This window comes from Salminus brasiliensis, chromosome 3 (assembly GCF_030463535.1).
Source record: "Salminus brasiliensis chromosome 3, fSalBra1.hap2, whole genome shotgun sequence".
In the NCBI taxonomy this organism is placed as follows: domain Eukaryota; kingdom Metazoa; phylum Chordata; class Actinopteri; order Characiformes; family Bryconidae; genus Salminus; species Salminus brasiliensis.
In genome coordinates this window covers 28,433,952-28,459,311 of record NC_132880.1, presented here as the reverse complement: position 1 = coordinate 28,459,311, position 25,360 = coordinate 28,433,952, and the positions used below count along the sequence as shown (strand labels likewise).

General features: G+C 41.4%; 1 protein-coding gene across 1 annotated transcript in view; it reads left to right on the top strand.

The window, feature by feature from the left end:
• Window positions 1–25,360, top strand: part of rims3 (regulating synaptic membrane exocytosis 3) — an 89,714-nt gene that overhangs the window by 15,337 nt on the left and 49,017 nt on the right. Inside the window, exon 2 of the mRNA XM_072675826.1 lies at window positions 3,776–4,058. Within this exon, the coding sequence (XP_072531927.1) occupies window positions 3,809–4,058 (250 nt within the window). The 5' untranslated portion in view covers window positions 3,776–3,808. The remainder of the gene's footprint in view (window positions 1–3,775; window positions 4,059–25,360) is intronic.

Genomic DNA, 25,360 nt, shown 5'->3' with positions numbered 1-25,360 from the left:
TATGCTCTAGGAGACTATGTGTATTTACTCTAGGACTCTCAGTTGTTCCCAACCATGGCCCTGGAGAGCCCCCAACAACACAAGTAACTTGCCTTTCCTGAGAATGTAGTGTCTAATGCTGCGTTTGATCTCTCTTTGGAAGGTTGTATACGCCAGATGGTTTACTGGTAAATACATCTTCACTCTGCTCAGGTGCTTGTCGGAAGGTCCGCCCACTTCACATGAAGATTCGTAGGATATCCCAAAACAATGGCATTGAGTCATTCACAAACACTGCCATATCAAACGAAATGATTTAAAGCCCCTGGGAAGCCAAGTCTGATGTTTTCTTTTTAATGAAGTTATTTTGGCTCCTCGGGGCCTCCAGTGTAAATGTACAAAATGTCTTAAGAATATCTTCCCAGTCTAAGTCTAAGAAGTGTCTGCTGTCTTACCAGTATTGCTCTCCCCCCAAAAGCGGATGTCAGCACACCCCTGACCAATCACAAGGCTAACATGGCTCAGCCCTCTTTTCAAGTCTAAGCAACCTTTTGAGCAAAAGCTAAAGCTAAACCTGGCTAGCCAAAGCTTGGGTTATGTTGTGCATCATGTCAGTATGTCAGAATGTCAGTATCACTCGAGCTCAGCATCCCCCCGAAAGTGGAAAAGGGTTGAAACTAGGGTTGGGAACACTACCTCCATATCCACAGGGCACTAACTTCTTCTTCTTTGTTTCCAGTTGTTTCGGAGGGTTTCGATAAATTAAGGTTTATTATTTTTGGTCAAAGTAAATAGTCAGACGTGTAAATCATTACTGATGATGCAGCGATATGGGAATGGTGGGCTGATTTTTAATGTACATGTCTGCTGATGCAGATGGTTTAGTGCAGTAGTACAGCGTATGTTTGAAGTATTGGTCAAATCTAAACTTCTGCCTAATTATGTTTATTTTAAGCTCTATAATTCTTATAATTAAATATATATCTTATAATTAAAATGATGAAAATTTAAAATAAATAAGCACTATAATTCTGATCGTATCCTTTCAGTTTTTGTGTGAAACACGGAAGCGGGGGTGGTCTCTGAGGTTAGGTTTGTAGGAGTGTGCAGGTGAAACATTCTACCATTGGGTAATATTATTTTGTGTGTTAGTTCTACACACGTGACAATTCCAAACACATGGTGTGTGAAACCAAAGTGCATTAGCGATGCTTAAAGTGCTCTTGATATGTGTGTGTGTGTGAGACAGAGAGAGTGCAGGAAAGAGCATGTAGGGTAAAAGTGTGAGGCAGGGCTCGGTGTGTAAGCACCACCAACCACAGAGAGCCTGCAAATTTAATGCGCCTTTGGGTTGTGGGTTTAATCTTGCTGTTCCAGTTCTACAATTAGAGGAGAAGACAAGGGGCATCTTTAGCTGTTGTAAGGAACCTTTAGATAAGGTTCAAATAGTAAACTACTTTGTCTCATTCAGGGTATTTCTCAAAGATTTTCTAGAGTTTGGTAGGAGCTGTGTGTTAGCGTGTGGGTCAGTGTGTGTGTGTTGTTGCGGCATGTTTTCCCTAAGGACTAAACAGTGTCACTGGTGACAAATGCCCCTCTCACGGCCGAATTGGCTGCCAGGTTAAGGTTATCTCTCTTCTCGAAGGTTATCTAGAAGAAAGAAAGAAAAATACACCAAAGTGGTGGTAGGGGGTTCGGACACTGTTATTACTGAAATTCCATCTGTCGGACTGGTGGGTTTTCCTGTAGCGCTTTAGCTTCCAGTGAAATTTCTATCTACAGTCCATTAACTTCCAATGAAGCGTCTTATCAGAGTATTTCCAATGAATTCTCTTCTTCCCATTTTACATGAACTCTTAAACACTTACTTACAGTCACTTACATGACCTAATTAAGTCAAAAGTGTACATACACCAACCGCTGACTGCCTCTTTTATCCTTTATAACCTGTATGTAGGCCCACACTTTACTTCTTTACTGTTGTAATTAGATTGCACATAATTCATATTCAAAGTTTTCTGGACCCTTAAATAGAACCCTGTGGGACTCCACAAGATGTGCTAAACAGTTAACAAATGATTTATAATAGTTTCTGTATTTGCATTAATTGTTAAACAGTCTGAAAGGTTCTAGAAAAAGATGTAATGACTTTTAATAGCTTCTGACTGGCCCGCTAAACCTACGGTGTATTTATGAGTCTACCTTGCCTTTTTGCCCTTGGTACCATGGGAAAGTCCAGACAACTTAACCAAGACCTTTTCAAATCAAATCAGATACAACTAATGATGTGGCACAGCAGCATAACAGGAATCTGGTAATAAAACAAAAGATCAGTATAACATTAAACTTGGTAAGCAAGCCAAAGGTGACAGTGGCAAAAAAAATCACTCATGGCTTGAGAAGAAAAACCTTAGGAACCATAACGAAGGGGGGACTTTTGCCAATATTTGTAATATTTATAAGTAAACTACTTGAGAAATGATTGGTAAAAGTCACCGTACCACCACTTAAGACTGCTGTTATGCTCAGGTGTGCTGAAATAGTCATAGTAGTGATTGTAAGACTAATAAAAGTAATATTGGTTGATTAATTAATAGTTGGAGTCCATATCAACTTTAATGTAGTTGGTAATGGAGAGTGGGCAACCAGTCTGAGGCAGGTAGCAGTAGCTGGTGGGTAAGCAGCTGGTCTGTGGCGGGTAGCAGGAGAGCCAGACGGTGGAACTTCCTTCAATGTCAGGTCGGGCAGGTGGGCAGTCATTAATTTGAAAAAATGTTAAAGAGATGGATTTAGTTCTGTTTGGATTTATGGAGTCTTTTATTAAAAGAAGTCCACTTCCTGAGTTCCAATTTCCGAACAACTGAAAGTGAAATGAGCGGCTGTCCAAACAGTTGCAAATGTAAAAATCATAGCAGACACTGTATCACTTAGGAAGGAGGCACAAAATATCTGCCAGTGCTGAACAAAAGCTGAAAGACACTTGACCAAACTATTATTATATTATAACACATATTATATTCAAATATAATTTTCAGTTTCAGTATTTGTGTCAAAATGGTTGGTAGGAGTGGCCATCACTAAGTCCTGACCTGAAAGCCATTGGCATTTTGTGGACTAAACTAAAAAAAAATGGTGAACTTACGCCACCTCTGTCAGGACAAATGGGCTCAAATTCTGGCAGCTTGTGAGAAGCTTGTTGCCGACTTGTGGTGTATGTAAATAGATGGAAATCAGAAAATACAATCTGAAATAAATGTATTGTCTTAGCTGTTATTTTGAGATAAATGGCTCTTATAAATGCCCCCATAAAGAACATAAATAGTACTCTAAATAACAACATATGACATGTATGGCAGGGCTGCTGGGTCTTCTGCATTGGCCGTGAGACCCATGCAATTGGCTGTAATCACTTGCTCTCTTGGCACACTTGCGATTTCTCATGTGTTTTTTAATGACCCCTCATTTCAATCCAAAACAAACTCTGGTTGAATTTGAATTCTGTTATTCAAGTTCCCTACAACTCACTCTGGACCAGCAACGATGGCCTTCTAAAGGAGAACACCCTCCCTGGACCCCACCCTGATCCACCAGCCCAATGCAGTGACAGATACCACAGTGCATGACGCTACTACTAAAACTCCCCAGCTCAGCCCATTTGAGGCTGAACCAGTCTGATTCTTAATCTAAGAATACTGTTTCCAGCCCTCTATGATAAAGTGAAAAGTGTGAAGTGTACCTGAAAGCTGAGCAGTGAGTGTTTATACTGACGATCTTGATGTGTGATCTTTCCTGGTAGTCTGCCCCGATCTCCAGAGGCCTGTGTGGGACCATGATGCTCAGCAGCTCAGTGGAGGTGTCCAGCCCCGGGGGTATGAGTGTGGCGGCAGCCCGGAACGTGGTGCGCAGCTCCAGCATCAGCGGTGCCATGTACAGCCTGGAGAAAAGCCCCACCAGCTCAGGGCCCGACACCACCGGCATAGCTGGAAACAAGAAGCGGCGCTCCAGCTTGGGGGCCAAGATGGTGGCTATCGTGGGGCTGTCCCAGTGGAGCAAGAGCACGCTGCAGCTCAACCAGCAAGGTACGGGATGTTGTATTCCTGTTGTTTATTCTGCTTCTGTTTCTGGGCCAAGCTCAGTGTCATGGTACATAGGGCCTTAATGACTAGGACTGATACGGGTTCCCCTGGAATCTTTATGGCCAGAAGAAAAAGATGACTTTCTACTATACTTTGTTTGCATGTATACAGTACCTGTCAAAAGTTTGGACACACCTTCTCACATGTTTTTCTTTATTTTCCTACATTGTTGATGAATACTGAAGTCATCCAGACTATCAAGGAACACATAAAGAATGAAGTAGCAAACTCAAAAGTGTTCAACATATCAAAATAATCTGTGAAGCAGTAGGTGGGCTATTTTCCAGGGTGCTGTTAACTTGCGGTTTCTGAGGCTGGGGATGGACTTATCCTGTGCAACAAAGGGAACTCTTGATCTTCCTTTCCTGGGGTGGTTCCTGATGAGGGCCAATTTCATCTTTTTGTTCTTTACTTAGTTGAGTAGTTCTTGCCATAATACGGATTAGAACATTGCTCAAATAAGGCTGTCCACTGTATACCAACTCTACCTCTTCACAACACGACTGATGGTCTCAAACACATTAAGAGGGCAAGAAATTGAAGTAATTCACATGGCACAGCTGTTAACTGAAAGCCAATCCAGACGACTACCTCATAAAGCTGACTGAGAAAATGCCAAGGTGTGCATTAAAGCAAAATCTAAAAACATATTTTGTTTTTTATAAATAATTCCATATGTTTTTCTTCATAGTCTGGATGACTTTAGTATTAATCTACAATGAAGACACATATTTAAAATATATAAAAAAAACACTGAATTTAAGGTGTGTCCAAACTGTATTTTGGTACTGTATGTGTTTTCGGAAGGCTGCAATGATACATTTGCTCCCATACAGCCAGGAACAGCACAATGCGTACCCGGTTTCCACCCCTGTAACTGCACTACAGCCCATCTGCAGGAACAACACACCGTATCACTTCAAACTGAACAGACAGCTGAATCGCCATAGTGATCTTATGTAAATGTGTTCATGGTTGTGATGTCACATGATGAACTCAAAACACAGCCGTTTTTGCTGCTTATTTTCTGCATGTATGCAGATGTATGGACATGAATGGACATGGCTGTGATTGGTTTCAGGTTTGAAGCCCCTTTAGTCTGCAGGTAGCTTATAAAACCCCTTTATTTATAAAGTTTACACGTTTCCCTTCCCCTCGCTTCTTTTTCATTAGGAGTTTCTCACTCGCCTGCATCTTTCTGTCAATCTTTCATGTTCTTCTGAACTCTGCGTTCTTTTTTGTCTTGTCCTCGCTCTGTTCGCTCCCCTCTCCATCACTCCTGTCACACGGACGGGTCAGTGTGACTTCTTCATTCGCACAGTGGCTGCTGTCACGTCTTCGTCTGTCTCATTATCTCCCTCTTTCCTCTCCTCTACCGTGCTCCTTTTCTGCCCTCCTGTATTCTCCGTTCTCACCAATATCAGGCACTTTCAGATAAGCTTATGTTCAGAGATGTTGCCTGTTTTTTGTGCTTATTTTGAAGTGTCAGAAACTTACAATGTGCAGTGCTGACCGTTCATTCGCACTGTTGCTTTGTGATCTGCCTTCTAAAACATGACATGACGAGTGTAGCATTTTCAGGTGCAGCGCTCCTTTTTCAAGTTGTTTTTGGCCCATTTTTTAATCTTTGGATTCACACAGTGCTTTAAGACGTGATCAGGGGTGAGGGCTTCTGAGTTGCACATGCCCCTTGAATCAGTGCAGGCCAGCTCTGGCTGTGGTAAAAGAAATAGAAGTTAGTGTTCTTCTCCGGACGTGTTTGGCTGTCCGACGATACTGCATTAGTGGTGAAGTTTGAAAAGAGGGAGATGCAGGGATTCATGCGACTCAGAGGAAGCACATGCTAGCTTTCATGCTCTCAGCACTGGTAGCGCTGTGTGAGGGGAAGTCCTAGCTAATGGGTGGGAATTGGAAAACGTTTTTCCATATTAAAGAGTACAACCACAATACCACCCTCAATATCAGCAGTCTCTGCAGTCTTGCCATGTTAGACAAATGCACGTTAGGGGGGTAGTGTAAAAAAGCAGCCAGTCAGAAGCATTTCTGCTCCAGGTTAAATGCAGTGCAGGTTAAATACTCTACTAAAAATACTAAATAAACTGCAGACAGCAACAGGTAGTTTTAGATGATAGCAATATTTCATGTGATTATTGCCATTTTTTGTTTGGGTAACCTGTCTTGAAATATGACTGTTGCAAGATATGATGGATATTCATTTCATTACAATTTCAGACATGAATTTATGTCAATTCCATTGTATTCATCAACAGCCCTGTTAACCATGATGAGCTCTCTTATTCATGTATTTAGTCCGTCAAAGAATTTTACATTTGGACAGAAGGTGGTTGGTTTGTGTAAGTGTAAGTGTAAGGGTTACACATAACCTGTCAAAACAGGTGTCATGGATGCCACAAGATGTTGCAGGATTCAGTAGCACTTTCACGCTGTGCCTCTCCTGTTCTGCTACATCACAAAGGTGTTTTATTGGCTCCAGATCCCGTGACTGGGAAAGCCACAGAAGATCACTGAACTGATTGTCATGATCATTAAAGCAGCTTTGCGATATGATGCATGATGGTGCTGGATGTAGTTATTAGAAAATGGGTAGATTTAGGGCATGAAGAAATGCATATGGTCAGCCACAATATACTCATAAAGACTCTTGGATGGTTCTTGATATATAGGAAAACCCTCTTGTAGATAATTCTTTAAAGAAGGTTTAACAAATGACCCTATATAGCACCATTATAGAGTCATAAAAACATTTTTTAATACTATATAGACCCTTTGCTTAGAGTGTGGTGTATTTTGAATTTATTCAGAACAGCTTCACGAACTAAGAATATCCGTCCGACAGCGGTCAGAAACTGACTACTAATGAAGTTCTAGAGGACAGCAGCGCTGATAAGAAAGTCAAACACACTGAAATGACTGTGTAAGGGAAAAGGAGAGAGCGAGAGAAAGAGAGAGAGAGAGAGAGAGCAGTTAATGGAACTAGTAAAGGAAATTGAAAAGACAGATTTACTTCCAGAATTTGCTGGTATGAAATTGAATACATTTTCCAATCTACCAGTCAAATGTTCCCTGTGCCACTGGCTGCAACACAATGACATGATTGACCCACTACCTGCTTAACAGTTGGAAAGGTGTTCTTTTCTTGAAGTTCTGCACCCCCTTCCTTCTCCAAACATACCTTTTCTCAATGCATCCAAAAAGTTATATTTTAACTTCAGTTCATAGGACTTGTTCAGATGTTTCTTTGAAAATTTCTGTGGTGAGGAAGCAGTAATGCTTCAACTTAACCTCAAATATTCCTGTTAACTGCCTTACTTACAGCCTTTTTTCCTGGTTATAGCCTCCTCCTCCTGCCCTGAAAAAATAATTAAGATCTGAGACCTTCTTGGAGTGCTTACACTCTTTTGGGGTGCCCAGACTTTTGCATGGTGCGCTCTTTCTTTTTTCACTTTAAATTTGCACATGACAAAAATAAAATATTATTTAAAGCATGATTTTTTGCTTAAATGTTGAAAATATTTTTTCATCTATATCTCCATTTGGACATCAGTTCACTTTCTCAGTTCTACTCACTTAACTATTGACAGCAACAGAAATTTCGAACCAGAGGTGCCCAAACTTTTGCATGTCACTCTGACATAATAATGGGTAGCATTTTTGCTGTACCGTTGCTTTAAGCCATAGCATTGAATTGCAGGGTTTGGATTGTTTTGAGGGCTGTTTAGATTTCACCTAGCCCGGACCACTGTCTCTGGAGGGAGGTGTTGTTCTTCTAGCTGCTCCTCTGAGCTCTGGGCTCCTGGACTCTGGGTCCCTGTGGTATCAGTGTAGCAGGGACAGGGTTGTGTTGTGTTTTTACCTGTGGGACAATTACATTGTGTAACTCAAACTCCAGCACCAACAATGGCCCACTTAGACTCACCTAAAGCTCTTCTGGAGTTCAATACATCATCAAAATCTTTAACATCTGTCCCCAGAGTAATGTGTGAATTTCATGAGTGAGCACACTTTAAATTCACAATTCACACCTATTTGCTAGTTCAGGCCATGCCATCAGTGTATGATGATTTGGAAGGAGATTATAAGAGAAGGTAGAGAACTTGGGGAACTTTGCGTTGGAGTTCAGATGGCTTGTGGTGGCTTGTGGAGTCCAGCCCCCCTCTCTAGTAGGTGGAGCCAGGAAAGAGAGAGGATAGAGTTAAAAATGGGGAGATGGGGAGGTTAAGGGTTGCAAATATTTTCATATAAATCTTTTAAAATGAACCAGGTCAGCAGGAGTGCAGGGTTTGGCCATATGGCAGGATGATGAAATTATTGCATAATAATCAAATACATTTTTGGAAGATCAGGTTTTCAATATTGTAACTTTTAATAGAAAGGGTTTCAATCGGTCAGACGTAAACGTATAGCCAGTTTTTCTTCATGATGTCCAGAAGAACTTAGAGAGGGCTCTCTCAGTGGTTCATACTTATGATCTTAGAATGGTTCTGATTTTGAGTCTGGGTTCTCTCAGTGGTTCATTCTTATGATCTTAGAAAGGTTCTGATTTTGAGTCTGGGTTCTTTCAGTGGTTCATCCTTATAATCTTAGAATGGTTCTGATTCTGAGTTTGGGTTCTCTCAGTGGTTCATCCTTATAATCTTAGAATGGTTCTGATTCTGAGTTTGGGTTCTCTCAGTGGTTCATTCTTATGATCTTAGAAAGGTTCTGATTCTGAGTCTTGGTTCCTCTCAGTGGTTTATTCTTATGATCTTAGAAAGGTTCTGATTTTGAGTCTGGGTTCTCTCAGTGGTTCATCCTTATGATCTTAGAACGGTTCTGATTCTGAGTCTGGGTTCTCTCAGTGGTTCATACTTATGATCTTAGAAAGGTTCTGATTCTGAGTCTGGGCTCCTCTCAGTGGTTCATTCTTATGATCTTAGAAAGGTCTAATTTTGAGTCTGGGTTCTCTTAGTGGTTCATACTTATGATCTTAGAACGGTTCTGATTTTGAGTCTGGGTTCTCTCAATGGTACATCCTTGTGATCTTAGAAAGGTTCCGATTCTGAGTCTGGGTTCCTCTCAGTGGTTCATTCTTATGATCTTAGCACAATTCAGATTCTGAGTCTGGGTTCTTTCAGTGGTTTATTCTTATGATCTTAGAAAGGTTCTGATTCTGAGTCTTGGTTCCTCTTAGTGGTTCATACTTATGATCTTAGAACAATTCTGATTTTGAGTCTGGGCTCTCTCAGTGGTTCATCCTTGTGTTATTAAGGAGGTTCTCTGTATGTGAAAGTCATAAACCTGCATGAGGAGAAGATTGCAAGGAATAAAAGATTTAAGGCATAATATTAATTTGATCTGGTTGATATTTCTGGTCCACTGTTTTTTCTGAAGCCTTCTTGCCTGGAATCTGATGTCTTCACTGAACTCTTTTTCTCTCTATTTTTTTTTCTCCTTCTTTATCTAATTCTCTCTCTCTCTCTCTCTCTCTCTCTCTCTCTCTCTCTCTCTCTCTCTCTCTCCGTTTCAGTCTAAATTGGTCTGTCAGTTCTGTGTATGTGTGTGTGTGTGTGTGTGTCTGTTCGAGACTGGCTGACCTTTTCAGAGTGCTGTTGTCTCCCTTCTGGGTGGAGGCCCTGAGGGTTGGCACTGGTGGGCCGGGGAAGGGGATGAGGAGGGGGTCAGGGCCAGCGACTGCTCTGGATGATTCACTTGTCTGGGGCATCAGCGCCTCGCTTCAGCGCCTGTCTGCCCTTATCCTGCTCCACTGCCTTACTTTACTTTGTCATTTGACCACAGCCCGGACTTTAGCTGAGGGTAGAGGGGTCAGCAACAATGCAGTAGTTGGAGTGCACACAACTGCAGACATTTTAGCACTGCTCTGGCTAGAGAGTGCTTTTCGAGAAATCTGCTCATTCCTGAGCCCGGAGTAAGAGCTTTCCTGTGTGTAGGCCACCTGTACTCTGTCCATTTGTTCTGCACAAAGCAGACAGCTTGTTTTTCATGCATTGTTCAGTCTTTTAACAAAAACCTAGCAGGGACTGGACCTCAGAATGATGATGGACTAACGCTTTAAAACCCAGGTCATATTCATATATGGAATCCAGTAATAATACTAAAATATTTTTACATATTACAAAACTGCCACACTCCTTAAACATGAACAGCAGTTTACTCATAGCGCCAGCATTGTTGGAATTCACAACTGGTGCAGAGGAGAAGACACTGGACGTGGAGAACCAAGGGACTGTGGTTAAGGATAGAGAGAGTGTAAATAAAAGAAACAGTTGGGCTGAATGAGAGGCTTACCTCATCTCCCTGTGCCGCTGCCAGTGAACCACAAGCCAGAGCATATGGGTGCCTGGCTCTGCCATGCTACAACATGGCACCTCTACGCTCCAGTGGCTTTTTTGCCAACTGGGCACCTACTCCACCCGCTCTGTCTCCATGGTGACAGCAGAGCCGCGGCTCGCACTCCCCTGACCCCTTAGTCCTGATGAACATGGCTGTCAGAAAGAGCTTGCAGTGTTTTCACTGCAGGACGTCTGCGCTCCGCTCCACGGCTAATGAAGAGGCTCTTCTATATTTAGAGACATTCAGTGAGACACTGAGGGAGTGAGGACACCCCTTTAAAACTTGAATGGGGGGGGGGGGGGTGGAGGTGAAAGACTTCTGGAAGCATGCATCAGTTTATTTACCAGTTTCATTCCTTGTTATTTCTTCCACAATTGTAAACCATTCTCATATGGATTGCTGATCAAAATAATCATCTCCAATGATGGGTTCCGAGTGGCTCAGTGGTCAAATGGGCTTCCACTATTACCCAGGGGTCGCGAGTGTGACTTCATCCATCAGCCATCAGCGCCACAATTGGCTATGCTCTCTCCAGGTGCAGGTGTCTGTTAGCCGGTGTGGAGGAGCTGGGGACCTGCACTTTCCTCCAAGCGCGTCGGCTACCTGGCGATGCCGCGTTGGCAACAGTTAGAAAAGAGGCAGTGGCTGGCGGTATCGGTGGAGGCATGTGTTAAGTCCTCACCCTCATAGTGTCAAGAGCTACGAACGGGTGGGTAATTGGCAGTACCAAATTGGGAGAAGGGAAAAATTTAACAAACAAGTATCCAGAGAGATACCAACACATTATTATTAATATTTAATAATAGATTTTAAGACTAAGAAGACTCTAAAAATTATTAGCAAGCAAAGTGTATTTATACTTACACCAGTGCTGGAGGGGTGAGATGTACTTCCTTTGACATGTGAATCTCCAGTGTATCTTTTCAAACAGTTTCTAATGCAGCGTCATTGGACATCGTGACGTTGGAGGACATCGCTAACTGCTCATTCTGTTACCTCATCTATAAGACACTTGCACATGCCGGTACCACACTGAGAGATGAGGGGAAGGAAAGGGACATACTACCCCAGTTGGGCTCTCGAGGATGGGGGACCAATAGGGTTTAAAGCTGTATCAGCAATACATTTAACATCCAGTCATCTACTACATAGGAGTGCATAGAAGCCTATGGCCTATGCGCCTGGAGGGAAACGCTGTATACCCGGCTCTAACGCACCAGCCTGCAGACGCCAACGATGTGGGGGGAAGAGTGCCTTCCACCCATTCTGGAGAGAGCAAGGCCAGCTGTGCCATCTAGGGACCTCGGCTGATGATAAGCTTTAAGCTTATCCACAGCTGATGGTCAGTCAATATTTTCCATCTTTTACAACCATGATCGTAGAGTTAAACTCAGTGACAAGTCAGAAACTCTGATGTCAGAATCGTTCAAATCTGAAGCTACCACACGTGATTAGGTTTTAAAGAGACGCCCAGAGGACAGCGATGTTCTAAATAAGATCTCCACTTCATCTTGTTTACTTCTCCCAGACATAATTAGAGTGTTGTGCAGTGTTTAGCTACACCTGTCTGAAATCAGAATAGGATACTTTCCCTCAAATTCTGCTCCTGAAACACAACCCATGGATTCTCTCACTTTGAGCAAGATATCATCTGTTCGATCGAGAACTAGACTGCACTGTTTCACAGATGGCGTCACTATTTTGGGTCTGACTCTCATCGCCCGGGAGTTAGCTGAGTAATATTTACATAAGAAAAAGTTATCTTTTATAGCCTTCTAGTCTTCTACAGCTCTGCATCTCAGAAATCGCTCCGCGGTGGATCAGTGTAGGAGATTCATACAGTTCTAGAATGTTCCCCCCTTTCACATTGAAGACTCTGCTGCTGCATTCACACAGTTTTATAATGTCCTCCCACAAAAAAATAATGTGTTCTAAACCCACTAAAATTCAAGGAAGTTCTCCTAAATTCTCACTGTTCTACAAAGTTCTCCCATATGTACACTATTCTAGAATGTCGTCCCCATTCACACTGTTCTACAATGTTCTCTCCCATGAACACTGTTCTACAATATATCCCCAGATTCATACTGTTCTAGAATGTACTAGAAAGTTCTCTACCATGCACAGTGTTCTGCAGTGTATTCCCACATTCACACTGTTCTAGAATGTTCTCTCCCATGAACACTGTTCTACAGTGTATTCCCCCATTCACACAGTTCTAGAATGTTTCCCTTCCATAACATTTTAGAATGTTCTCTGCCCTCGGCTCTGTTCTAGAATGCCCTACCATATTCACACTGTTCTACAATGTTCTCCCATCTTCTAGAATGTTTTCTCAAGCCATACAATTTTAGAACGCTCACCTGAGTTCTCACTGTTTTACAATATGTAGAACCACGTTCCCACTATTCCCACATTCTCATGTGTTCTAAACCCACTAAAATTCGAGGATGTTCTCCTTAATTCTCACTGTTCTACAAAGTAGCACTGATACCCTGCATGACGCAGCCTGGGCTTCCCACTTTCCCACTTGGGCAGTCACACCACACTATCCACCTTATTTTGACATTGTTTCTTCCGCCGGTGTGTGGACTTTCCGGTCAGTTCGTATCCAATTATTTATGGTTGTATCGTATTAAAATTGAATGCAGTCTGAACTAGGCCACTGCTGTGGACCCTGATCATAAAGTATGCGAACTAGCCCAACATTCCATCAGGCCATCAAAACTCTAGCCTAACCTAGCCAAATTTAAAAACATCCACCCAAACGTCTATACGTCTGCTCTGCCCATTTCCTGGAGGGCAAACATAGTTAAGAGGCCCTGGTCAAGCAGATGCCCGGGTGCTTGTGAGGCTCCTAGGTACGACATTACGACACCCAAGAGCTGACCTAAGAGCCTCACAAGCACCTGACGCAGTCGCTTCACCAGAGCTTCATAACCAAGCCATTTCTCTGGGTAAGGATTCTCTGGGTTCACTCCTGGCGGCCGGTGTGTGTCAGTACACACCAGACGATGCGCGGATCGATTTATTGATCAAGAAGGTCAAAGTAGGTGTCACCTCAACGCTGCATTCCACATCACTCTCTGGCCAGCTGACAGGCGCTTAATTCACAGCCAGCCCAGCGGGACTGAGCTCGTAAGCATTCACTCAAAACCATGACACTGTGCTTGGCGTCCAATTTCATGAGTGGAGCTGTGTTTAGTCTGCTTGCTCCGCGTTTCATAAATTGCCGGTTTAGTCATCTCTAAGCCTCGTGTCTGGGCCAAAAAAAAAAAGAAAACGAAATACATTGTCTCGTTGCTTTAACGGCTCCCATGGGGAAAAATGGATGACTCTCCAGTTCTGCACTTATCATCCTTTCCCCTTCTGGAGAGCTTAACGCTCAGAAATATCACTCTAATAGAGAGGCAAGTGTTGTGCTATTTGACAGGATCCACTGAGAGAGACTTAATTTCTGTAGGTTCTCATTATATCTGCTTGAGTAACAGGTACAGTGTAGGCTGACTTTTTTTCTCAGGGTTTGGGGTCTATTCCAGGCTCTTTGGAGTGTGCGGAAGAGCCTGCGAGTGCACGCTGAGGTGGCTTTGGCCCGTAAGCGGTGACTCATCCACCCACTGTTCCAGCCCTGATCTCCTGATGAGCCCTGGGATCCTAAAAACAACTCTCTCACACACACAGGGCTCTGTTGAAAGCACCTTTACTGGAACTCTCAGTTAACTCAACAGTGGGCTCTATAGCACAGTTAGTGAAGGGTATAAGCTGGTCCTTGTAGTTAAGAGCATAACTACTCATTGGATAAAGGGCAGTTAACCAGTCATTGTACTAACTAAAGCGTTCATAAGCTTAAATAAGCCTTTATTATACTCACACACATATTTGCGGAATTACACAGTAGACATATTTGTATACACAGCAATATACAGCAGTAGGGGTAGACCTCTAGAAGCTGGGTTTTTAGCTGTAGACGGAAGTAGGTTGTACCACATCCCAACTAATCCGTCGATTAATGCTGGTGGCACCAAATCCCGACCCTTCCTCACCCTCTGTGTGCCTCAGAGGAAAGATTCAGCAGAGATTCAGCAGACTGGGCTACATTTCTCCTGTCTTTACCTGATTTGGTCAGCCTATGCCCATTGCAGCCTCATCTTTCTGTTCCTGGCTGACAACAGTGAAAGGTGACATGGCCACCCACCTTAAGGCCTGCTGTCTGAGATGCTTTTCTGCTCACCACGTTTTTTTCTCTATTACACCATTCCGAGTAAACTCAGATCAGCAGTTCTAAAAATACTCACAAACAGTCATGCCTCAAAAACTGCTGGCCCGTATCTCCATGATTTCTGCATTGCACTGCTGCCACAAGATTGGCTGATTAGATAATTGCAATATATAATTACATAATACAAGGCTTCCTAATAAAGAGCTCAGTGAGTGCATATAAGTATATAGTACAAATAGATTTGTATTGTACTATGGTTTATATGGGCAAGAAGTACACATACTGTCATTGATGCAAACCATAGCTAAACGTGAGTGAGTTGCATATCAATATACGTAGTCAATATTTGACATATAGTATAACACACACACACACATACACTGAAACATTTGCATGAATTGAAATATACTGGTAAATATAATACATAGGATTTCCCAATATATAAAACTATTTCTGTTGCACAATCCACATATTCTCCACTATATGAAAATATTAATAAATATTAATATTATGCTAATAAAATATGACATTTTACTGTATTATTAGTGCATTTAGGTTTGTGTTTACATTTATTATAATATATATAATTATTATAATAAGATCAAGTCAATACATATGAGTGGAATATATCAGGAATATATATGTGTGAGGGTAAACCAACCAATAAAATAATGAAATAAGTCAAAATCTTTTGATTTACTATTTTGTTTGTACTGTATTTTAAAGCCTACCCACTCGACCGACAGAAAACAAGCATTTCTCAGCCTAAACCCCGTGGGGCTTAGCAGGCGGCAGCACTCTGAGCGTGTTTGGGTATGGGCAAGCTTCCCTGTCACTGGTGTATGTTCACACTCAACTGCCAGCCAGTTTGTTCATTTGTTCCTGTGGTTGATGCTCCAGGCCTACTTGATGAGAGCACTTTACTCAGGCCATGAGAGTGCGTCTGAAGTGCTGGCTGTGCCAAATTATGTGTGTGTCTGTGTGTGTTGCAAGTGTTAAAGTACATGCTGAAACTGACACGTTAATAAACAAATCAAACATAAAGAAATCACAGATCAAGGAATTCTTTTTTTACTCTGGCAGTGATACATGCAGATGTTAAGGAAGCAGAATGGGTTGAGTTCTAGATTTGATGAAGAATATACTGTAGGTGAGGAAAAGATCTGGATTATGTATCACGATATGCTAGTGGAAGTTAAAATAATCAAAGGCTAGTCAGCACTCTAAACATTTGCATGCATTACGTGGTGCACTTCTGCAGTGTGAAACCACAGTATTACCGAGGGCAGGGAATAGCAAAAGCTGCGCCAGTAGCGCAGATGGTTCTGCGTTTAACGTGGCTTCCGTACAGTCTCATCCTGCAAAGTTCGGTTTGCTCGCAGGGTCACTGACTAAGAAAACCCTGTAATGGTAAATCAACCATTCAATACAAGTTAAACCGTCTGTCTGACAATCACAAATGTTTAAACTGCTCTGAATCAGGGTAAGTCAGCCTTAGCCTTAGAACAAGCAGTCCTCCACAAAACAAATTCAAGCCGGGCTGGCTGACTGAAACCTGACTATAAACGTTTAAATGATAATGACTCCGCTAGCTAGATAGTCTTTGCTTAGCTAGCTCAACCACTGATCCACTGAGTATCAGACAGCCCAGCTGCTGTTGACTAACTGCTGAGCTATCGACATAAGTGTTAGCGATAAAAACCTGTCTGACAAACCGAAGTCGAGTGACTGGTGTTGAAAGTAACAGAAAGGCGAACTGAGGCCAGTTCTGCCGTGTTTGGAGTCATTGCCGGCTAAAGGCCAAAGGCCTAGTTAGCTGGCAGTCTATAAACACCGCAGCATGGGCCGTGTCCCAGCTTACTGAGGCTTAGATCAACCATGTTTAAAGGATAAAGCCTCATTCCTGAGAGCACAGCGTCGACTGAATGGTCAGAGGAGTGTTTTCGACTGTTTTCAGGCACATTTAGCAGACTGCGATGTCTAGGTTTGCTTGCTCTCCCCTAAATCGAACCCAGCATGTCGCTAAACTCGCAAATACCAGTTGTGAAACAGCCCACTACATGGCAGTTGACTCTAAAGTAGTGTTCAATATGATTGATGATCAAATGATCAATATATCAATGCATATCTATTCTATTGTATTCTATTGATTTCTTTCAGTATTAATACTATCCAGTGTCATCAGAGAAAATGACAATATAGATTTTTGATAGTAGGAAAATAAACAAGTGTCTACCACCAAAACTGTGTCTAAATTGTGTCTAAATGTACTACTTGGCACAGTAACCAGTATTTGGTAATGTCTACATATAAAAATCTGCGAAGAATTTGCATGTGAATATGCATATAAACAGGACAATTCTCTTCGAGATTACGTTTAACCAAAGAGTTTCATTCCAGACCCTTTATACTCCACAGTGTCATTAATGCAAAGCACAAAGGCCTTCTGAAAACTAATAGTGCCCCCTTGTGGAGAAAGTTCAGCCTGCTAAACGTGATTGAGTGTGTGAAACTGTACGTTAATCACCAGTCAGGTCCATGAGCTGCTCCTTATTCCTGCCTTGTGCCCAGTGTCTGGGTAAAAACTAGGCCCACCACGACCCTGATCAAGAAAAAATATGTGAATATATCGTCATATAGAACTAACATGAAGCCCACGTCTAAATATTACAACTAGTAAAACACTGTTAATGCTATTTGTAGACAAAGATTAATATAACAAATGATTGACTATGCTCATGTAAAGTCTTGGGTAGCATTTTGCTTATGAGGACATAACCAAATTAGGCTAGGTTTTACATTATTAGCATTAATATTAACACAGCATTTAAAAAAAGACATCTTTGGTGACGTTTGGTGATGTTTTTTTTTTCTGGCTCAAAACAGGATGTGCATGGATGTCTAGCATCAGTCAGTGAAAGCTTCAATTGTCCAATCACATACAGGGGATTATGTACAGTAGGTACCAAGGATATCCCTTCTGCTTCACCCAATATAGACTTAAATATCTATCTGTCACTTGTCCAAATACTTGTACAAATGTCATGTAGATTTACTCAGAATAGAGCCGTATCCCGAATCATCATCGTAATCAATGCATTACATTGATTACGTTACATCCAGTGACATTAATGTAGTATTAAGACATCTGTTTGATTCCTTCACTCGTTCACATTGTGAAAACAGCTCTATTTCAAGCTGCCAATTTCTTCAGGGCTGTAACGATTAGCTACTCCGGCCTGAAGACTTCTGCTGCTTCTGTTTTTTCTCCCGGCTTTCTTGGCTGCCTGTTTGTGTTCATTTATCGCTGGAGTGAGACCCGCTATTCTCCTGCTTATTGAGCTGCCATTAGAGTTGACTAAGCGAGCACGATCTGTGCCTCAAAGTAGCGAGATTCAGTCCAATTATGTTTTTCAATAAAACACGCTGACAGTTATTGATCTAGCAGCCGCGAGACCCTCTTGAACGTCACTGTGATGCTATGAGGTCTGTTTGTTAGGCCTGAGCTAAGAGGCAGCTGTTTATATCTGACATGACCGTCTGCCTGCTATCTCTGTAAAGTCTGCGGGATGATCTGGCAGGCTATTCCAGGCCGTTTGTTGCCTCCCGTCCCTGGCGTTTGTGTGTTGACTCAGTTGTGTGGCTTGCCAAATATAATCTCAAACATTGTTTGCTTTTTGTCTTCACTCAACGTAGCAGTATGTGATGGTTTCATTCCTTTTCTTATCACTAGCGTGCTTACTTCCACCCCCACCCCCAACTTTCTTTCCCATTTGCGTTCTCAGCTCCCCTAACCTTTTCCTTTCCCCTCGGTTCGTCCTCAGGCAAGCCACAGCTAGCTTTGCTGTCGTCTAGCCTGAGGAAGGTGCTGTTCTGAAGTGTCTGTCACTCTTGCAGTGACAGATTAGATGGGGTTCTGTTCTGACAAATGCAAACAGACAAATGTTGAAGTGAAAAAGAGGGTATTTATACCATATAAATATGCCAGGATCCCAGGGAGGACTGTTCATGAACACATGGAGCAATTATTCTGCATGTGGTGTTGGACGTTCTAGAAAAAACTATTACTACAGAAGTGTCCAAATACTTACAGAATGTCCTGTAGATTTACCCAGAATAGAGGCGTATCCCGAAGTAAAAACTATTACTACAAAAGTGTCCAAATACTTACAGAATGTCCTGTAGATTTACCCAGAATAGAGGCGTATCCCGAAGTAAAAACTATTACTACAGAGGTGTCATCTTCCATGGGTGGTCTTATCAGAGAGAGGGGCTCAGGGAAGTAACCAAGACTTGGCTTGTCAGCACCTTGACTGATTTACGCACTTACGCACAGTATCGGTATCATCAATGGAGAGCACCAATATCATGAAGTTTACTGACGCCTTATTTTTATTTATTAATTTATTTTTACATAGAACATTTTGTTTGCATACTTTGTTATGAATCTAAATGCCATAAATAGTTATTACCATTAAACATTTATATTTAATGTCACTTTTACGTTTTAGCACCATGGAAACACCCTGTGGTGTTGTTTTGGTTCTGAAACCAAAAGCAGCTTGTTTAAAAGCCACACACTGTTCTGAAATGTGAATTAAAAACTTCTTAAAAAGCTAAAAAGTTTAGCAAGCGAGCTTAGCAAGACTATACTTCCCTACTTGCACGTCTTTCTGCTCTGTGGCAATTAAAACATTTTCATAGCTCTGAAACCAAATGAGCACTTACTCAATCAGAAAATGCTGTACTTTCAAGCTTATTATATCTTATATGGCATAAGATATAAAAAATACAACCTATTAAAAAGTGGAACACTATAAATATCAGGATTTATAACAATCTATCTAGTAGTAAGTAAGAGTTATCGGTATCGGTACTCAGTATCGGTATTCAGTATCGGCACACACTTGAAAATCTGGTATCGGTATCGAAAACGGAAAGGTGGTATTGGTGCATCCCTACTTTTAACCCCAAAAAATGTAATTAAATAAAGCCTTTTCAACTGTACATTGGTTTTATTATAATCCATTTGGCTTTGGAAAACTTTGAATAAAAAATCTTTAGTAGAAGAGAAGAATAGAATGAAGTGCTACACAAAGAAAATGCAGTGTTAAAAACAACAACAGAAGAATGGCTTATAATAGTGGCTACACGTAGTTTGGGTTGCATTTATGCTACCTAGCGCAATAGCTAATTTAGCTAAAGTTTTAACAGGTTCAAGATCACACTTCTTTAACACTTACTACTAGTGGTGTCAATCTCCTAAAAAAGGTAAAAGGTAAAGGTGCACGTATTTGTCACTGTACAGCGAAATGTGTCCTCCGCATTTAACCCATCTGGTAGTGAACACACACTCACACACACACGTGTTAGGGGCAGTGAGTACAGACACACACCCAGAGCGGTGGGCAGCCAACTCCAGCGCCCGGGGAGCAAAGAGGGCCTTGCTCAAGGGCCCAACAGTGGCAGCCTGCCAAGCCCGGGAATCGAACCCACAACCCTGTTATCGATATCCCGGCGCTCTAACCGCTGAGCCATCACTGCCCACAGGTGAATCCTGTTAATCACAACAATATTCTGGGATTCATTATGATGAACCACAGGTTAAAATGCTAGCTAGCACGGCCTTGAATTTTTAGCGGGAGAAATTATGAACTGTCTAAAGGACTGAAATAGTGTAGTTTTGAGAACTTTAGCCTCGAACACGAAGAAGCTCGGACACAGACGCTTTAATAGAGAAAATACTTCAACAACTTTTTAAGAGCTAAATGGACTATCAGTCATTGGGCTGGATTATGCTAAGGGCTAAGAGAGGAGCAGCTGTGTGTGTTAGTGTTAGAGATAGAGATGAGGGAGGGGTAGGAGAATGAGAGTTTTTAGATTTAATCCATATTTCAGCAAAAATAAAGTGTAATCTACCCTCAGAGCTCAACAATAGAGACGCTTGTGTGTTTACATTGCTAAATAAAACCGCTAGTACGTCACTAGGCTCTGTAATCAGAGTGACCTACGGGAGGAAGCTGGGGCCTCAAAAAGGTGTTACAGTTTGTGGATTAATCAGATGGGGTAATGCATTAACGTTACCAGCACTGCTTACTACACCTTGGATGAGCTATTACGCAACCAACTCAACTTTCTGTACAATACAAAGTACAGACTGTAATCCTCATTTAATTGTGATGATGAACATGCAGTTCTGTGGCAAGATGCTCACACACACACACCCACACACATATCTTAGTGGCTATACACACAAGAATGAAGCCTGCAGTTTACCTAGCTATAGAGGACATTACCTGTTATAGATCACATTAGCTTCTCTATGTTCTATGTTCTATTATTCTTTCTTTTGCTGACAAAATAGGGTTGGGGATGTGCTTTCTTCAGTTGTGTAAATAAGTCCCCTTTGAATAAGGCACATTACGTCAACCCAGTCATTGCCAGAAGCAGATAAATAGAGAATTAATGAGTTTTTTTTTTTTTGGTAGTTCATAAGTGTGGCTAATCGGCAGTGTTACTCACATACGCTACAAGTGATCTCTCATACCATCATCTAGTTTTTGAGAAGCTTTCGGCTCTGACGCGCTACAGAGCGTGTCTGGGAATTAGCAATGTCGTGGTACAACAGCGCAAGCCAGTGCCAGCGAGCGCTAAATATAGCCCAGCAAGTGACAACGAGTGAAAGACGCGCGGATAGAAAAGGCCAAACAGAATGAATCACTGCAACCCAGCGGTCTGCCTCGCAGGCAAAGATAACTCCCTGAGCTTGGGATCACATTAGCCTGGTCAGTGTGTGGCAGCATGATCAGGTCAGCAGGGACGGTCCAACAGTTTGACTTAGCACTGATAAAACACAAGGGATTAAAAAAAAACACTGACCCCCAGTCCTTCCAACATGAGCTTAACCATGTTGACGACTAGCCCAACTGGTCCACAGCAAGATGACTAACACACTTAGGGCACTGTTTTAGCGATCCTTTGGTGAGCTGTCAAGCATGCATCTTGATTTAGGGCGTGTCAGTGTGTATTTGCAATCAAACACGGGTGTGTTTTGGTTGTAACAGGCAATAAACCAATCAGCATGTCACTTGCCGTTCCCTTTTAGAGCCAGGTGCGGTCTGACTTTGGTGGATTGCTATTTCAATGGTGCAAAGCGGGGGGTGTAGACGCGTTGGGCACGTGCCTGTGTTGACAATTCACTGCCTAGATAGCAATGAACGTCTGACTGTTGACGTCTGCCTAGGTTGTTTTCAGGCAGTGGTGCACCTGTGTTTTCCGTTGCCAAGATAGCAATGGGGTGTAAGAATAGATTGATGTGAAAACGTCCTCTTTGGTCGTTTGTCATTGTCTTAATCTTAATACGACTCATTGCTACGTTCAGGGGAATCGCAATCTCCAGCGGCGAAGAAAAGACTGCAGGCGATTCCTCTTACATCCGACTCACATCTGAGAGTTCACTCACCAAATGCAACGCTACTGTAACCAAGGAAATCTAGAAAAATGTTAAATGTAATTTTATTCCCTTAAATTACTCCTAAATCTAACCTCAGCCTAATCTTAATGTACACTTTAATCTACACCTAAACCTAACTGGGTCTGTCGGGTGCAGCAGGTTTATTGATTTTAAGTATTGGCTCAGTTTTAACAGTGCTATCACTAAGGCTGTGTATTGGCAAGAATCTGGCAATGTATCACGATCCAGGGGTTACGATTTAATATTTTGCGATATATTACAATTTTCTTTTCTTTTTATTTTTCTTAAATCACATTTTATGAAAACAGACAAAGTGTAAAAACACACAGTCATGTGTATACAAACTTTTTGCTAAAAAAAAAAAAAAAAAAAAAAATATATATATATATATATATATATATATATATATATATATATATATATATATATATCCCATATGAACTATTCTTAAAAATGTATGCTGTTTCAGAATTAATACAGTATTACAAAACATAATATCACCATACATATAATATCACCATATATATATTTATTTTTTTCAGAAAAGGAAGTGGTATCTTTCTTATGTCTAAATCATGAACGCTTTACGCACTACTGTAAATGTTATAAATGGAATCTGTATATGCTGTATATTCTAATATGTTTTCCACTGGTCTTACAGCGTATACAAACTTATGTCATAGGTGTAGTGAAGTCTCTCACCATCCACTACTTCATTTTGGGGTAGAGTGGCTCTGCTTTCTCTACCAACTGGATGTCTGAATGTTCTTCTTTCTATCACTCTCTCTCTCGCACGCACTCTCTCTCGCTCTCCGTGTGGTTGGCAGTAATAACCTTGCTTACCTCTGCGGTGCTTAGCTCTGAGAGCTACTCCAGTGTAAGGTATGCTTTTAACTAATCTGTCGAACGTGTGTGAGGGGAGCGCTCTGGCAGGGGCAGAGGCCGGGCTGTGATGGAAGAAAATTACATAGAATCTGAGAGTGTGTGTGTGTGTGTGTGTGTATTTGTGTGTGCTTTTCACACAGCCATGTGGTTAAACTACTCCTCCCCTCTACTGGATGGGCTGCAGAGGCACACAGACACGGCAGGTGTGAGTGAACCTGAAAGACGACTGATAGAACGAATGGACTCTGTTTCTCCATTAGCCTTCCTGCGCTAACTCTGTATTTAGACCTCTTCTGTGAAACGGAAAGCTAATGGTTTACAGGGCAGATGGACAATGACATGTGTGTGTGTGTGTGTGTGTGTGTGTGTGTTCATACCCTTTCAGGCCGAGACTGTTCTGACTCAAAGTGCTTTTTTACCAAAACAGCCTTTTCAAAATCCCTTTTGCTTTCTGAGGTTAGGATACATATGGTGCATATTATTATTATTATTATTATTATTATTTATAGGTACTTACATATATAGAGAATACATTAGTAACATTACTTATTAGCAAAAAAGCAACTCATTAAAGGGGGCATATGCAAAACTACTGGCATATTAAATAAGTTTATATTTAATGTTAGATTGTTCAGATACTAGATAATAAGTAATAGGTTCACCTTATTTGTCATATTTAGGTTTCATGTGGATTCGTATTGTACAGTTTATCTCCCTTCCCCTATGGTGAAACTATTTCTTATTATTTATTTATCTGAATTTAACAATTTAACAAAAATATGTACTTATTTAATATGCTTTCACTTTTGCACATTCAAAAGCATAATTACTCATTAATTTTAAAAAATTAGTTAGTTAAGTTTATAATTTTCTCAAATTTAGGTTTCTGTTGAAGATTATTTGGGTATTTTCACTTAGAGGAGATAAAATGTCAAATAAATATGCATGTGTAAAATAAATAAAAAGAGTGGAATTCCCCTTTAGGTAACATTATGCAACATATCCTTGTTCATTTTTATAGTTATAGTTATAGTTTATAGTACGTTTGAGGTAAGAGGACAGTTTTGCATTTATTGTGAAATATCTAGAAGAGATTTCTAGATTCTGAGTGCTACTGTTGTAATTGCTGGAAAATTACAGTAGTGGTTTGTTTAAGCTGTCTAAAAGAATACAATGCTTGGCAACGCCGTATCCGATGCTTCACACTGTGGGGAATGGCTGTAACGGCTGCTGGGAGAGCTAGATGAGTACGTTATGACAGGCTATTGATTACAGCCGTGAATCATCTGCTCTTATCTCATTTATGATTCACTCTTGAGCCTTTGGAAGGAGTGCATGTATGCAAATGCTCCTGCACCCCATTTGACCGCATTTAAATGATAACTGTCAGTGCGCTGTGCCTCCATGCCCTTCAGTGACTTATAGCGCGCGCATCACTTACTCACTTTCTCTATATATGGATATGTTTCTGAAAACGTGGCTTATTTCCTCAAGCACTCTGAACGTTTCGTCCTGAGGTTTAAGCATATGATAGTGATGGCCTGTGCTTTTTGGCTGCGGACGGTTTGTGAAGTGTCGCCTGGTAAACAGACACCTCAGATGCATCTGTCAAGTGTAAGCACACGTAAGTGTTTGAGATGGGTTTCAGCAGGGTCACCGCAGAACTGTTTGAGGGGGTTCTGAGAACATTCAATTTGGGGAACTTAAAGAGTGGCATCTTACTCTGGGGTTCCAATGCTTCCTTTTTATGACTAAAATACTTGAAGGAGACTGAAAATCTGTTACCAAAACACCTGATTATTGAGAGAGAATGTGATCAACCCAGAGATTATTGAGATTTTGGTACTGTAGCTAGACCATTGGGTAATGAAATTGTGTGAGGTGCTTGTACACTACAGTCACACTGTGTACTGACCAAAGCAACATGATGTGGCATGTGCCAAAGTAATGGTGCATAAAATGTTATACTGAACTTTTTTTAATATGTTAAAGCAATATTATGTAGCAATTCTACCCTAAAATAACAGCTTCAGCATTATTGTGATGCTCCACAATATGTAACATCTATCATTGTTACTTTGGACTTGGCATGCTGTCTACTGCTCTATGTATGGTGAAGTGGGCAGGACATTGCTCACGAGAACTGCATAACACGGCATACATACGTGGACAAAATTGTTGGTACCCCTCAGTTAATGAAAGAAAAACCCACAATGGTCACAGAAATAACTTGAATCTGACAAAAGTAATAATAAATAAAAAAGTCTATGAAAATGAACAAATGAAAATCTGACATTAATTTTGAACCATGCTTCA